Source organism: Dipodomys spectabilis, unplaced genomic scaffold (assembly GCF_019054845.1).
Source record: "Dipodomys spectabilis isolate Male_0828 unplaced genomic scaffold, ASM1905484v1 ptg000019l, whole genome shotgun sequence".
Lineage (NCBI taxonomy): Eukaryota > Metazoa > Chordata > Mammalia > Rodentia > Heteromyidae > Dipodomys > Dipodomys spectabilis.
In genome coordinates this window covers 11,150,856-11,168,264 of record NW_024870696.1, presented here as the reverse complement: position 1 = coordinate 11,168,264, position 17,409 = coordinate 11,150,856, and the positions used below count along the sequence as shown (strand labels likewise).

Here is a 17,409-nt window from a genome sequence, read left to right as displayed (position 1 = left end):
ATATTTGATGTAGAGTGCTTGTGAATTTTGTCCATGGTCCCAAATCTTGACTGTCATAGTTATTAGTGTTTAATGACTACAGGAACCAATGAATATGTACGCAGAAGATTGAATTTATTATGTATAATCTGTAGACATAATGAAGTTGAAAAATCTTTTATGAGTATAAATTCCTTTATTGAAATGTAGATCTGCAAATGTGTATCAAGTCAGCATTATTCAAACTATAATTGCATATTGGGTTCTGAGAGTCAGGTGAGTAAAATTTCTTTTTTCTTTCTGGTAGGACTCATACTGTGTCTAATCAAATCTGATTCTTTCCCTACCTGCCTTTATTATTAGATTCCACCATCCTGACTTTAGGATGCCTTTTATCTCCCCTGTCATATCCTCCTCTCCATATTCCAGTATAGGGACTTCAGTAGCTGAATTCCACCACCTTGATTTCATTATGATTATTCAGAGTCTATCTGCATGATTTATGCTCATCTTAAAAGTGTTACAGCTCCATATCTGTTTCTTTTAGGTGTTATGTATTATTTATATTAGTTTTTAAAATGATCATAGGACAGATATCTGTGTACATGTGTATACATCAGTTCTCTGCTTTCTTTGAGCTAATCACTTTGGCTAGAGCGCACTTCTGTAATAGAGTTTATTTTATGCCTGGGATGGATAAGAATGAATTTGTTCATAGCAGTGTTTCCCTGTGATTATCTAATATAACTGCATTTTGTATATCATTGAAATAATGTGTAGAAATAATAAATAAAAGGTCATACATATGATAATATGTGTAACATATACACACATAAATTACTGTTTAATCCAAATATAAGCACTAAAGAACAATACTTTAATTATGTTTTAAAAAGAAGTTACTGCAAAAAGTTGTATAAATATATATGAGGATAAATTTAGACTACAATGTAAAAAAAAGAAAGAAGTTAGTGCATATCTTTAAAGTTAGATACAATTGAACTTTCATCCTGTGTATATATCTAGTTAGTGTACATGGGGAACAAATATTTATCTTTCAAGACCTTTTCTTAATTAAAACATATGATCCTAAAAAGGTGGGTAGAAGACATAAAACTCATTTATTCAAACTAGATTCTGTTTACATGATTAACTATGACTAATTTATTTATTTTCTGTTTTATCTGTCAAAGTGACCAAATGACTCTCTCTCATTTTGTAGTAATTCAATGTAAAATTGTTCTTTCTACATTGATTCCTGATGTACTAACTTGGAATCAAATAGCAAAAGTTCTCCCTATTTAGAAAGATCTATTAAACATTCTTCCCACAGCACTTTTAATCTCTCTGTTTCTCAGACTAAAGATGATGGGGTTAATGAAAGGGGGTACCATAGTGTAAAACATGGCTGTGAGAAGGGACTGAATGGTGGATGTATGAGAGACAGGGCTCAAACAAGCAAACAGTGAAGAAATCACAAATAGAATAAAAGTAGCTATCTGGGGTGAGCAGGTTGACAGGGCTTTGTTTCGGGCTTCTGATGAACACATCTGGAGCACCGTTGAAAAGATATTTACATATGACATGACTAAAATGATAGTAAAGAATAAAACAATGCAAGCACTCACACCTAGGGCTACAAACTCAGAAAACTGCACAGCCTGGGAGGAGATGCTCATGACTTGAGGTACATCACAGAAATATTGGTGGATCACATTGGACTTGGTGAAAGGAAGTCTGAATATGGTGCCTGTGTGGAGAGCAGAATAGAGTAGGCCACTGGCCCATGAGCCACCTGCTGCCTGCATGCACCGACGAGAGGTCATGGTGAGCCCGTAGTGCAAAGGGTGGCAAATGGCCACATAGCGGTCATAGGACATGACCACTAGGAAAAACAACTCTGTGGATCCAAAGAAGATGAATAGGAAAGTTTGTGTGGCACATGCTGGGAGAGAAATCCATTTCTTTCCTGTCAGAGAATTGATGACTGAATTGGGAACGGTAACAGAAATATAACCAAAATCTATCAAGGATAAATTGCCTATGAAGAAAAACATTGGAAAGTGAAGTCGTGGGTCCAGCACAATGATGACAATGGTCAGAAGATTCCCAGCTAGGGCTCCCACATAAATCATTAAGAATAGCAAACCTTGCAAGATGTGAAGATCTCGGGAGCTTGTGATATCCATGAGGAGAAATTCTGTGATGATCGTGATATTGTCCATGTCTGCTAGTATGCTGTGGTCCATGGATCACGATGACACTGAAAACAAAACAGAGTGAAAGCAGTACTACCCTATATTGAAATAAAAACTAGACTCAAGTCCGTTTGTTGAGTAAAGATGGGTAGACCCCATATACAACTGTAATTGAATGTAATATTCTTGTGAAGAATCAAGTGGTAGCATGTGTGGCTGAATGGTAGGCTTAGTGGGCTAGCTCAGTGTGTGCAAGTTCTCAGGACTGCAAAAAATTATAGAAAAAAGAATCATGAGATAGGGAAACATGAAAATGCTAATGACAATGAATGTCATCGGTATGCCTTGGAAAATTTCGAGCATTTTCCAATGAGAAATTACAAATAATTTTCACAAAGGAATGCACAGGATCAAAACCAGACATACCTGAAGGTGGAGATCTAATACTGCTCTGTATATCAGGATCTTCCACAAAGGTATAGCACTACGGGAGCAATAAATCTACGTTTAATTCTCTTCACATAACATGACACAGAGAGGCCTTTTGCAGAGCACTATTTTTATTCACTGAATAAGGAAGTATGATTTGGTCTTCACTCTTTGCTTTGTGATTTCTTTTTGAGGGCATTATTGTCCCTGGATCTCTAAAAAACCTTATGGGATTTGGTCATCAAGGTCTTCTGAAGATCTGAGAGTCCTTCCATGACTTGTCTCCACAGACTTCTTTTGACCAACCCACTGAGACTAATTACATTGATGATAGTTATTATTATTATTCTATTGTTATTATAGAAGTGATCTACAGTGAGCTTCACTGCTGTACATTTTACCCTTTACCTTTGAGTTCTGTCCCCTCCCCCAACACTGAAGATGTTCATTTGAATATCATATATGTACATTTGAATACCACATGTATAACTTAAAGAAGACAGAACCATCAAAAACTAAAAACTGAAAAAATGAAAGAAATATTGTTAATGTGATATATAATACTAGTGGATTTCTTTTTTTTCCCCTTTGTGCTGGTCCTGGGGCATGAACTCAAAGCATGGGCACTGTCCCTGAGCTTTTGTGCTCAAGGCTAGTGCTTTACCACTGAACAAAAACCTACTTCCAGATTTTTTAAAATATGTTTTTATTATAAAGATACTGTCCAGAGGGGTTACAGTTACATGAGTAAGGTAATGAGTACATTTCCTATCAAGCATTGTTACCCCTCCTTTGTTTTTCCCCTACTACCCTCCCCTTCCCACCTCTCCAATTCCTCACTCCCCCCTCCCCTCTCCCCAAGTTGTAAAGTTCGTTTTCAACATAGTGTCTTGTATGTCTCATTGTTACAATGGGTCAACCTGTATCCTTGTTTCAGCATTTTGTTATTTCCCTTCCCCTCCCCAAATTAGAAAGAAGGTATATATACAAGATTCAGGGCACCAGACCCAAATACAGTGACAACAAGGGTTATACCATTGGGGAAGAACATACGAAAGAAACAAAAAAATCACATAGTATATTAAAATAACAGCAACAAAATAAAATCCTCTTGTGTCCATAAAGTGTATGGAAAAAGTCCAGACTTTTTCTGGTTAATTGGAGACAAAAGTCTCACAGACTTTCCTGCCCAAGTTGTCTTTGAACCAAGATAGTCAGATCTCAGTTGCCTGAGTAGCTAGAATTACAGGTATGAGCCACTGGTGCCTGGCACCAGTTTTGAGACTTCCTCGTATGACAGGGATAATTTCTAATATACCATTAACTTTCCTTTTTTCCTTTAAATATTTGGGAGAATTTGCACCGTACTCAGGTCAAAGTCTATTTTAAGCTTAAATAAAAAAGAATATTTCATCACATGCAAAACTTGAAACAGAATAATATGGAAATGCATTAGTTGAGTTTTTCCCAAAGACTTCTAAATTTGTTTGATTCTAAACCACTTTGTGGCAATCTGTGGTTTTATGAGAATACTTCACAAAATGATCTCCAATAAAATGGTGCAGCCTTCACTTAAATAATTAAAAAAGAACTTCAATGCCATTGTCTCCACACTGAAGTCACAGATTTTCTTTAGACAATCTTCTCTTAGTGAGGTAAAAATAGCCCGAAATCATCCTTATTAGTCTCCTCTTGAGTCCGAAAATCATATCGGCTCCAACAATGTCCCAAATTCACTCTCTGAACATGATAATTATTATTCATTCTGCTTCTATCAACAGACATATAGTAATTTGAGGACTCTAGCAATTCTAAGGTATTTCTCAATTTCAGAAAGGTTTCCATGTATAAGGTGGGTGCTTTAGAATTTAAGAACATACAATATTTTTTTTAATTTTTTTTTTAATTTAATTTTATTTTATTTGAGAACATACTGTACAGAGGGGTTACAATTACATGGGCAGGATAATGCATACATTTCTTACCAAGCATTGCAGTCTCCTCCTTTGTTTACCCTTCACCTCCCTTCCCAGCCTCCCCCCTCTCCCCCAATCAATCATACCCCCTCTCCTCCCCCCCCCCCCACCGATATTGTAAAGCTGGTTTTGACATGACATTTTGTACTTCTCATTGTTGCAACAGGTCCACCTGAATCCTTAAACAACTTGTTTGTCCCCGTCTCCTCCACATGTTATACTGACATCAAATATAGTGAAAGCGGGGTTTACACTGTGGGGGAGGGACATACAAAGCAACAAAGAAATAATCTTATAAATGTGAAGAACATACAATATTTTTGAAACACTTTATAAATGTCTTTTTAATGAATTTTTTCCTTTTATTAATTGCATTTATCTTTTGTTTATGTGGCACCAAGGACTTAAACCCAGGGCTTCATGCAAGCACTCTACCATTAAGCTACATTCCCTACCCCTTACTTTATAAAATTTTTTAAAAATATTCTCAGAGGCGTTTTCTTATCCTTCTCAAGCTGTATATTATGGGGTTCACAGCTTGAGACAGACAAGTATTGGAAAACCCAGACAGAAAGTGATCCAGAATTGTCTGAAAAACAGAGTATGTCTTTAGGTATAGGCTGCAAAAGCTATTGAAATGAAGGCACATACAACAAGTGGGTGGGGGCTATATGTGGAGGCAGTTTGGACTTACTCTCCAAAGAGATGCTAAGGACCTCAGAGAAGATTTAGGAATCGACAATAGTGGTGAAGAAAGCCAGTGAGGTGTAAAATTGAAGTGAAAGATCATGTATCTTCTTCTACATTTCCTTTTTTAAGACCTAGATTCCCCAGGAGGGAAGCAATTGGAGACCAGATTCTAAATGTGGATATGAACTTGAAACCAAGGGAATGCAGAATTCCACTTAAGCTCCCGAGAGTGTTTTCCCACAGAAGCAGTTTGTGGCTGGATTTTTAGCTGATGGAGCTCTACAGTTACAGGTATACATGTGTTTATCTTAAGTGACATAGTAGAGCAAGAGCACAGGTCCTGAGTTCAAGCCCAGGCACCAGCACATGTGTACATACACAAGAAGGAAAGAAAAAGAACATCGATTTGAAGATAAAATTATCAACACTCAAAGTATTCTCATTGTGGTCTATTCAGTTCTGATAGAAACTTAGTTATTCAAAGTTCAGCTTTCTAACAGGAATATATAGCTTAGGCTCTATTTAAGCACAGGAATGGTATGTTTTGCTTTACTTATTGACATTAACTCATATTGTTTTGTTTTCATTCATCTCATTGCTTTCATTCATGTATAAAATATATAAATTTAGTCAGTATACTAAAATTGGGTCATTGTGGTATAAATGTTTTAGGTATTCCTTTCAACTAGATGGCCTTCCTTAAATTAACCTTTTTTTCTCCTTTCTTTCTTTCTCTCTCTCTCTCTCTCTCCCTCCCTTCCTTCCTTCCTTCCTTCCTTCCTTCCTTCCTTCCTTCCTTCCTTCCTTCCTTCCTTCCTTCCTTCCTTCCTTTCTTTCTTTCTTTCTTTCTTTCTTTCTTTCTTTCTTTTCTTTTCTTTCTTTCTTTTTTCTTTCTTTTTCCTTTCTTTCTTTCTTTCACAAACTTCTGTAGTCAAAGGAGTTACTTTAGCCCACATTTTGTTCCAAGAATGAAGGTCTCCCCCCTTTCTGTTTCTCTCTTCTCTTCTTTTCTTTTTCTTCCTTTCCATCTTTTTTCTTTCTTTCCTTTCATTTTCTTTCCTTTTTTCCTCCTTTCTTTTTTCTTTCCTCTTTCTTTTTTCTTTCTTGTTGCTTCCTTTCTTCTTTCTTTCATTCTTCTTTCTGTCTTTTTTCTTTCTTTGTTTTGGTATTCTTTCTTTCCTCCCTCCTTCTTGCTCTCCTCCCTCCCTCCCTCCCTCCCTCCCTCCCTCCCTCTCTTTCTTTCTTTCCCCTTCTCTCTTTTCTCCTGATGTTTATTTCCTCAGATGGGTGAACTCTTCTCAGGTCAATTACACAGTATAGGAACTATAAAGATTCTATTAAACATTTAAAGAAAAATTACCACCAAGAACTCTGAAACTAATTTAGAATATTTTATTATAAGGCATAGTTCCAAATGCATTTTATAAATACAGTATACTTTGATATAAAACCAAATAAGAATATTTTTCTTTTCTTCTTTTGGTGATATTTTACTTTAGTTTTCTTTTTGTAAAGTTTCAATGTTTTTTTTATTATCAAGGTGATGTACGGAGGGGTTACAAGGTGATGTCAAATTTGTTACCCTCTCCCGCATTATTCTCCTACTGTCCCTCGTCCTGACCCCACTTCCAAATTTTACAGATCATTTCCAACATATTGTCTTGTGTATATCGCTGTTGTGTTGGTTCCCCCCCTTGTCCTTTGTCTCATCATTCTGTTGTTTTCCTTCCCTTCCCCAATTCAAATAAACATGTTATAAAACCAGGGTATCAGAATCAAATACAGCAACAACAGGGGATGTACCATAGGGGAAAGAACATAAAAAAGAATCAACATAATCACACATGACATTCAAAAACAGCAACAACAACAAAGAAAAACCTCTTGTGTCCATGTCTTGGAGTTTATTTTGCTTAGTGTCATCTTATATGTCCTATGTACATAGCTATTGAGCGATTCTGCTCATCTGCTAAGATTATCCTAGACATAGATTAATTATTGCAATTAATGGAAACCATGGGACCTGTGTTTCTTTAGGTCTGGCTTACTTCACTTTATATGATTTTTCCCCAAATTTTTCCATTTCCTTACAAATGGGACAGTGTTATTCTTTCTGAAGGAAGCATAGAATTGCATCATATATCTATATCTATATATATATATATATATCACAGAATATTTTTAAAGAAGAAAGCTAGGCACAGTGACTTACACTTGTAATCTTAGCTATTCAGGAATCTGATATATAAGGGTTGCAATTCTAAAGCAGGAAAGTTCATGAGACTCTTACATACAGTTAAACAAACACTGGAAAGCTACAAGTGGAACTGTGGCTCAAGTAGTATAATGCCAACCTTGAGGAACAAAGCTAAGGGACAGAACTGAGGCCCTAAAGTCAAGTCCCAATACACACACACACACACACACATGAAAGATCAAAGTCAACTAAATAAACTCCATGTATGAGAAGACCCCCACTGCAATCATACCCAGTACTCAAAATATAAAAGCATTTCCTCAAAGACCTAGAAATGAACAAGGATATATCACTATCTCCTCCTGTTTAACATAGGACTGAAATTACACAAGGTCACTTAAAGAAAACAATATCAGAAACCATCCAAACAAGAAAAAGAAGTGAGGCCTAGTACAAAGGTTCACACCTGTAATCTCAGCACTCAAGAGGCTGAGGAAGAATGTCCAGTTTGATGGTCCACTGTTGGCTTCATAGTAACTGAGGCAAGACTGAGTTAGGTGCATAAATAAGTAAGTGAATAATTAACAATCATTAGGAGAGAAATGAAATTGTTTGCTGATGATATGATGTTACATATAAAAAATCCTCAAATCTGACGAAAAATGGTAGGAAGTGATAAATATTACACAATTTCAGGACATAGGCAAATATTAGTAAATGGTTTTTTGCTAAACACAACTATCTTAAAAACAATTCTAGCATAGATACTATTAAAGATGAAAATTTGACACAGAGAGTGAAGGATCTTCATACTGAAAGCTATTATGACCAATTTAAAGATTATTTTGAAGCATAGAGAACAACAATTAGGACCAAGTAAATGAATCTAAGAGTTGGAAATCTGTTGACTAAAGGGCAATCAAATGAAATATTTTGAGCCAAAAGGAATGAATGAAAAAATAATATAGACATTAGAGATTTTAAGACAACCACTCAGATTCATCTGGGGTAGAAATATCCAAGGCAAGAAAATTGTCCTAAAAGAATATGTATCTGGGAAGGTAGGAAAAATGATGTGTGGCCTCTCCTTGTATCTTATTGAATTTTTTTTTCAGGTAAGGGATAGGTTTATTTAGCATATTGACACTTACTGAAATTTTAACAAATCAATTTCAAAGTTTGGAAATGTATAGGAAAATTTGTTCAGTCCTTTCATGGCAAAGGAATCTGTAGTAATTACATAGCTTAGTAAGAAAAAAGGGAGAAACATTTATAGTTTACTATTGTAAGTGTAGGCAGCAAGATATGCAATTAAAATAAGGAACTAACAAGGATAAATTCGAATTTAACTATATATTTGCATATATATGCATACACACATATATCTCAAATATAAGGAAGGCTTCTTCCAAATAGAATTGTGAAGCTTTTGTTATTGTTGTTGTTGTTGTTTTTTGGTCCTGAGGCTTGAATTCAGGGCCTGGGCACTGTCACTGAGCTTCTTTTTGCTTAAGGCTAGCACTTGAGCCACAGTGCAACTTCCAGCTTTTTGTGTGTATGTGGTACTGAGGAATCCAATCCAGGGCTTCATGCATTCTAGGCAAGCACTCTGCCACTAGGTTACATCCCCAAGTCCTGTGAAGCACTTTTTAGTGACAAAAAATCCTTGATTAGGAACTGAGATGATCTAGTGAGCATTTTGTCTAGAGCAGAGTTAATCTCCCTGTTCCGGAGACTGTAAATGATGGGGTTCATGAAAGGGGGCACCATGGTATAGAACATGGATGTTAGAAGATTTTTAAGGGATGCTTTCTCCTCAATAGGACCTAAGACAGCTACAGAGCCAGAAATTATAAACAAAAGGAGGATGAACAGCTGTGGGGAGCATGTGGATAGGGCTTTGTTCCGAGCTTCCACTGAATGCATCTTCAACACAGATGTAAATATATTAACATATGATATAATCATAATGAGAAAACATCCTAAGACAAGGCACAAACTAACAGCAATGATTACAAATTCAGAAAACTGAACCTCTGAAGATGATATTCTCAAAATTTGAGGTATTTCACAGAAAAATTGTTGGATCACATTAGTCTTCGTGAAAGGAAGACTGAACATGGCACAGGTGTGGACAGCAGAACAGACCAGACCAGAGGCCCAGGAGCCACCTGCTGCCTGGGCACACATCCTCGGGGTGACAATGAGTCCGTAGTGCAGAGGGCGGCAGATGGCAACATAGTGATCATAGGCCATGACCACAAGGAAGGCAAACTCCGCAGTGGCAAAAAGTAGGTAGAAAAACATCTGAGCAGCACATTCTCTCAGGGTGATGGTCATGCTGCCTGTCATGGAATTCACAATGGATTTGGGAGCAATAACTGAGATGCTACAGAGGTCTATGAGAGACAAATTACTTATAAAAAAGTACATTGGAGAATGGAGGTGGTTGTCTGTCACAATTAGAAAAATAGTCATAAGATTCCCAATTAATGCTCCCAGATAAATGACTAAGAACAGTAGACTTTGCAAAAGTTGGAGTTCTCTGGAGGTGCAGACATCCATGAGGAGGAATTCTGTGAAGAGGGTGAGGTTGTCCATGTCTGCCTATGTGTTGCAGGCTCTGTGTGTGAAAGTGACAAGAAGAATTTAGACAATTCATGACAGCTACAAATAAGATGCAGACATTCACATCACTGTAGGGCTTCCAATTAAGAGCTCATGATAGAGTAAATTGATAAAGTATCTTGAAGTTCAGAGGATATATATTTTTTCCTCACCAAACCTGCTGAAGTATTGCCTTGTTTTTCAATACATGAAATATCCTTTTAAATTCAGCATATGACTATTTTCTCATTTCCTCCAATTTTGAATGGCTATCCCAGTCTCTGAGTTTCCATTTCTGCCTCTGGTGTTTGAAAACAAAGGAGGAGGTAATAATGCTCAATAGGAAATATACTAGTTAACTTACTCATGTAACTGTAACCCCTCTGTACAGTATCTTTAATAATAAAAAATACAAAAATAGAAAATTTAACTGGTGTTCCTTATATCCTAAGTACCAGAATTGAAAAATGATTTTGGCGTGTTCCCTTCTGTGTTTGATGCTTAACATGTGCTTTTAAAACAATTTCATAATGGATGTGAACTCCAAAATGATAATAATTTTAAACTAAATGAAATCATAACAATCATGTTAGGCTACACAATTTTCTCATTTAATTGTTCTTAAAGACGTATTTGTGGACTTTTTATTTCCCCCTTTAAAATATCACCCATAAGAAAGATTTTTTCAGTATAGAAAATTCCATTATGTATTGCTAATGTATAGCCAGTTTCCTTGCTGTACTTTTTCATCTGTGTACAGTATCTAAAACTGTCTCTTTTAAATACTACAATGAAACCATCCTCCATCCAAACAAATTATAAATTCCTTATGCTTAATCCATCTGATGCTTGTTTTCTTAAACTACATCATAATAGCCTAATGTATATTCCCGTGAAAAATACAGTCCATTCTTGTCCCTCTCTTTTTTCAGTGATATTTAGCAATTGATTATTTTTGCTAGTATCAAAACCTTTTCATAACCCAAATCAAAATACAACTAGAGTAGCCTTTGTATGTACATACAAGGGGTATTATGAAGAAATCAATCGGTTTTTATTTCTATTTTTTTCTATAATGAATACGGTTCTGAACACTATTTATCATTAAATGATATGGCTATATATTTATATCTATCGACATTATAAATAACATTATAAATTTAATGCACAGATCTATAATCAAAACTTGTTCATAGTAAGAGCCATAACAGTTAGATATTAGAAGTCTTAACCTTTTGCTTTACTACTTGACAGATCAATTTTGCTTACGAGGCTGATTTCCATGAAATGCCATGTTAACTTTCTTCGGCTTGTATAACATTTAAGGACATTAAAAATACTCATTAAAAACACGAGAATGACTCTTCTATGAACATATATAAATCAGTTGGAGCTATAGTAAGTAGTATGTTTAAATTTGAAGTGTATCACAGCTATTTCTTCATTTCATTTGTTAGTATTATTAGGGAAATATATGTTAACAAATATAAAATTACCTGAGAACTGAAGAGTACTAAGTCTAACTTCACTAGCATGAGTATTGCTTTTGCAGAATTTAAAGAAACCTGAAAAATCCTCAATCTTCTTGCTTTCTTCAGCAAGTAAAGTTTTTTTTAATCACTTATCATTTGTTTAACATCATATAGACCACCTGATTTCTGAAATACTTATTTGGATGTTGATTTCTAATAAGAACTTATATAGCTCTTACTGCTGACATTCTCTGGAGATCTACTGACTTCAACACTCATGGTGACCAAATTTCTTCCAATTTGTAATTGATGAGAAATCTTGGTCACTTCATTGAGATTAATTAAATTTACATATTTGACACTATAATGGAAATATTTAGGAATTTGTCTTAATAGTATGTCAATAAACTTCCCAATTCATGTGTGATTATGCAATTAATTTATGAATATCTTTATAAATCTACAAAAGTTTGGAATTATGTAATCAAATATGTTATAGTCAGAAGAGCTGCTTTATACTATATGCCAGTATTTTCTACATGACTAATACACAATATTACAAAATCATTCAGTGACACACACATATCAATATGGCTTCAGTTTCCAAATTTTGAATAATTTTAAGAGGTAATAAATTGTTCAATGATAGTATAAAATCAAAGAACCCTTTTGACAATTGTATGAAATCACTAGCAAAAATGTTCCTTCCATTCTCTAAAAATATATATATTCTCTAAAATATAACATATAAAAGTACATATTCTCCCTAACATCACCTTATCTGACCTTTTCTGCTTGACTCAGACATATACTAGATATTGCAAATAAGGGAAACCATGGAACCTATGTTTCTTTGGGCCCTCCTTACTTCACTTAATATAATTTTTTCCAAGTCTTTCCATTACCTAACAAATGGGGCAACGTCATTCTTTCTGATGGAGGCATAGAATTCCATTGTGTATATATACCACATTTTCTTGATCCATTCATATACTGAGGGGCATCTGGGTTGGTTCCATATTTTAGCTATAGGAAATAGTGCTGCAATAAACATAGTCGTGCTGGTAGCTTTACATATTCAAATGTTTTTTTTCTTTCATGCGATTGTTTCTAACACATTTGTAAGATTATTTCTTTGTTGCTTTGTATGTCCCTCCCCCACAGTATAACCCCTGCTTTCACAGTATTTGATGTCTTTATAATTTGTGGAGTGGAAGGGGAAAAACAAATCGTCTAAATAGGGATACAGGTGGACTCATTTTAACAAGGAGATGTACAAGTCCTTATGTCGAAAATGAACTTTACAACTTTGGTCCGGGGCGGGGAGGTGGGGAGCGGGGAGGATTGGATGCGGGGGCGGGGGGCGGATGGGAAGGGATGGGAAGGGGAAACAAAGGAGGAGGCTACAATGCTTGATAAGAAATGTACTCATTATCTTGCCCATGTAATTGTAACCTCTCTGTACAGTATTTTCACAATAAAAAAATAAAAAAATATATATTCTCTAAAAATCTATACAAGATAAAAATTTTCTTATATTAAAAATGATCCAAAATATTGCAACACAACTAATAAAGAACATGATATGCAAAATCACTTAATTCGTGCTAAGCCTGAAATTAGGGAGACTTTTAAAATAAAAAGCAGTTTTAGGGGATGGTGTGTTTTGTATATAATTTTGATTGGAAGAATGGGTTACAGGATTGCATAGATTTGTCATATCTTATTACATGATATGAATTTAAATTTTGTGAGTTTAGATGTTTGACATCTTGGCCAAAGATTATATTCAAATAAACCTTCCCCTTTTTCTGTGAATTTGTCTTAAGTTTTTATATTAAAAATAAATGGTGCAGATTTCTAATCAATCCTGGTTTATTTCACTCAACATTTGAAGATTTCCTTCTTTCTTACAACCATACAGTGTCTCAATGGGTATTAATGTCTTATTGTTTTTAATCCATTCATGTTTTTCACAGGGGAAAGGTTGAGGAGGTTCTTTAGAGAAAGATTCTCACTCACTATTCTGTTTCCTATTCTTCTAAGTTCTTTACTCAGTTCAATTAAAAAAAAACTTTGATTATAGCCATTCTAACTGGGGTGAGTTGGAATCTCAATGTTGTTTTGATTTGCAATTCTTTTATGGCTAAGGAGGTTGAGCATTTCTTCATGTGTCTATTGGCCATCCTTCTCTTTCTCTTTAAGTCTTTAGCCCACTTGTTTATTGGGCAGTTGTTTCTTTGAGGATTTGTTGTTGGGGGATTTAATTTTTTGAGTTCCAGGTATATTTTAGATATGAGACCCTTGTCGGTTGTATGGCTAGTGAAGATCTTCTCCCAATCTGTGGGCTTTCTATTGATCTTGCTAGCTACGTCCTTTGCCATGCAGAAGCTCTGCAATTTCATGCAATCCCATTTGTCCAATCTTTCTTGGATTTGTTGTGTTTCTGGGTCTCTATTAAGAAAATTTCGGCCTGTTCCAAGGAGACCTAGGGTTTCTCCTATTCTGTCCTGTAATGTTTTCAGGGTGTCTGCTTTGATTCTGATGTCTTTGATATATTTGGAGGTGATTCTAGTAGCTGGTGATATATAAGGATCTAGCTTTAGTTTCCTACAAGTGATTAACCGATTTTGCCAGCACCATTTACTGAAGAGGCTGTCTTTCTTCCATTCTATTTTTTTAGCTCCCTTATGGAAGATTAGATGGCTATAGGTCTGTGGGTTTATGTCTGGTTTTTCAATTCTATTCCATTTGTCCTAAGGTCTGTTCTTGTGCCAGTACCAAGCTGTTTTGATTACTATGGCTTTGTAGTAGCAAATTTGGTATTGATATTCCTCCAGCACTGTTCTTTCTGTTAAGGATTGTTTTTGCTATTCAGGGCTTTTTATTGTTCCATATGAATTTTTGGATTGCCTCTTCTATTTCCTATAATCAAGAACGCTAATAACAACAGATGCTGGAGGGGATGTGGACAGAAGGGAACCCTACTGCATTGTTGGTGGGAGTGTAAACTTGTTCAACCACTTTGAAAAGTAGTATAGAGGTTCCTCAAAAGACTCCAGATAGAGCTCCCCTATGACCCAGCAATCCCACTTTTAGGCTATTATAGGGTGCTTCTCTGGGTAAGAGGTTATTGAGAATGCCCTGTAAAGAGGGGAGACATTTCTCATGCACAACTACTTGCCATTTCTATGCACATTCAAAGAGAAAGAGGAGAGGCATGCACTTAATATAAAAAAGTTCAGGTATTTCCCAGGACACATTAGTGTAGTTATATATGAATAGATACATATAACACATACATTTAGGTATATATACCTATATATGCATATATACACACATATGTATTTTATTGTGCAATATATATGTATGTTACATATGTGTAATATTTTATCTACCAATATCACAAAATAGTATGCATCGCATTTTGTCTTCACAGTGACTCAAACGGTGCCCTGTTGGCACACATGTAGCAGAGGTTGAAAATGATATTAACCTACATGCATCGTGAGGCTGTGGAAAAGTATGTTACTTTTCAAAGTAATATCTCTTGGGAGAGCAGTACTTCCTTTCTTGCACCACTGTGAAAATAGTTTGACAGAACAAAGAAGCTGAGATAAGGTATGAGCTACATGAGGACGTAGACACAGGTACAGAAACTACTGTATACAGAATCTGGACATGGACAATGAAGGATACAGCAGGCTTCTCTATCAAGACATGAGTCACAAAGGGAGGAAAATGGTGAAAAATTTAACACAGGACTCAGTATCAGAAAATGGCCAGACACTTCTCATTGTGGACTGCTTTTGAAGGAGCGTAATTATCATTGTTCTGATTTTCCCAAGGAAATTTTTTTTTTGGTTGGTTGTGGGACTTAAACTGAGGGCCTGGCTGCTGTGTCTGAGCTTTTCACTCAAGGCTAGTGCTATACCACCTGAGCCACAGCGTCACTTCTGGCCTTTTCTTAATAGTTTATTAGAGATAAGAACCTCATGGACTTTCCTGCGTGGGCTTGCTTTGAACCTTGATCCTCAGATCTCAGCTTCCTGAGTAGCTAGAATTATAGGTATGAGCCATCAGCGCCCAGCAAAGGGAATGTTTTGATTGAAAAAAACATTAAAATATACAGTTCATATTAGGTCTATAAGAGAAACACAGTGACAGACAAGAAGAGCAGATGTTCTGAATCTTTCCCAGATCATCTTATTCTTAATAAATCTTGTCCTTAAATAATCTCTGTAATGTTTAGCCACAGAGCTTTGGCCTGGCTGTCTTAAGAGGGGAAAAATATCCAACTTGGTGTCTCTGGAGCTGTCTTCTCTCACCTAAACTGAAAGGGGAAGAGATACAGAGCATGAGGAGGAGAGGGTTCTGTCAAAGCAAACATGTCCAGTTTCACTTCTCAGACACCAACTAGTTCTACAGCTCATTCCATGTCCAATACTAACTACTTGGTGTTCATTTGAGATGGCACAAGTTCAGTTCTCACTCCCGAAGACTTTCTCCACTTCAGAAATGAGCCATAAATGGGGTGCCTGGTTACTCATTTTGCAGATAGGTATCATATCTATTTAAGGATTTCCAGAACAAGTTGTCACATCCTAGAATCTCAGTAGCACTTGTCTTAGAGGTAGAACTGTGTTTTACTTAGTATTATCACTTTGCGATAAGGCAATCAACTCACAGAAGTCAATGAAAGTGTGGCAAAGGGCAAACTAGTAGGAGAGAGATTGGGTCTCCATGTCCTATCAGTGGCCAAAACCCTCTGAGCATCTGCAGATGATCACAAACTCAAAGGCTTGTTGAATATGGTTGCTGAAAGGCTTTAGTACCGTTTCTTTGTATAGGCACAAGTGACTAAACTACAGGTGAGTAGTAAATAACTAGTCCTCCATTCCTCAACACTTCTGTGCAAATGGGGATCAAGTTGTACTTTTTAAGCTCATTTGAAGGCTTCTATGAGAGCAAACTCCTGAGGCTAAGTAGAGGCTGGCCAAGAGCCATATTGTTAAAATAAAAGACAATAGCACCTCTATCACTCAAGAAAGTTCAAGACATTAGAAGCTTAGAAACTAAATTAAAAAAAAAAATGACAGCCATGGCCCAGATGCAGAGACCTAAGAGCTTGGCAGAAGATAGTTTAACATTCCATGTCTATGGAAAATGCTCAATTAGGGCCACAAAAGGCAAAAAGAAAGTTTGTAAATACAGAAAGTAACAAAGAACAACAAATAGGTTTTAGCTTAGAAAGGTTAACATCAGTCTATATTAATAACTGCTTAAATGTCAATGATTCGAGTATACGCAAATTACAGCTTCTCATAAGTTAGAGAAAACAAACATGTACAAGAAATTTACTCCAATATAGAACACAAATAGACTAAAGGGAAGGGACAGCTGTATTAACTGATTGGAGGAAAAATTGTGAAAGTACATACTACCTAAAGTAGTGGAATCACTGCCTGGTCATTTTAATTTATAAGCAATTTTGTAAATAAGGTATATCTTGCCAATAAAACCCCAAAGTACTTAAGAAAGATTGGACTCATTACCTTGCTTATGTAACTGTAACTCCTCTGTACAGCATTTTTACAATAAAAAATGTACAAAACATTGAAAAAAAAAGAAATGTTGACTTAAATGTCCTAAATCAAACACATCTTCTTGGGATAGAATGTCCTCAAACAAAGTCTACTTGTGTTCATGGAGAAGGTGAGTATTGGGAAGAAATCATTTCTGCAAACATTATGTATTGTGACAAGCTGTGTGTTCCTGCGGCATCCTGTCAAGGAGTATGAAGTCCCTACAAAGCACAGGCAAACTGCAACCAATCGGTCTCTCAGATGTGGAGCAAAACA

General features: G+C 35.9%; 2 protein-coding genes across 2 annotated transcripts; both read right to left on the bottom strand.

Moving 5' to 3' along the window:
• Window positions 1-1,280: 1,280 nt before the first annotated feature.
• Window positions 1,281-2,204, bottom strand: LOC122103932 (olfactory receptor 14I1-like). The gene has a single exon (XM_042674617.1). The coding sequence runs from the start codon at window positions 2,202-2,204 to the stop codon at window positions 1,281-1,283; it is 924 nt and encodes a 307-aa protein (XP_042530551.1).
• Window positions 2,205-9,089: 6,885 nt separating this feature from the next.
• LOC122103931 (olfactory receptor 14I1-like) lies at window positions 9,090-10,070 on the bottom strand. The gene has a single exon (XM_042674616.1). It carries the CDS (start codon window positions 10,068-10,070, stop codon window positions 9,090-9,092), a length of 981 nt encoding a protein of 326 aa, XP_042530550.1.
• Between the last annotated feature and the right edge of the window lie 7,339 nt (window positions 10,071-17,409).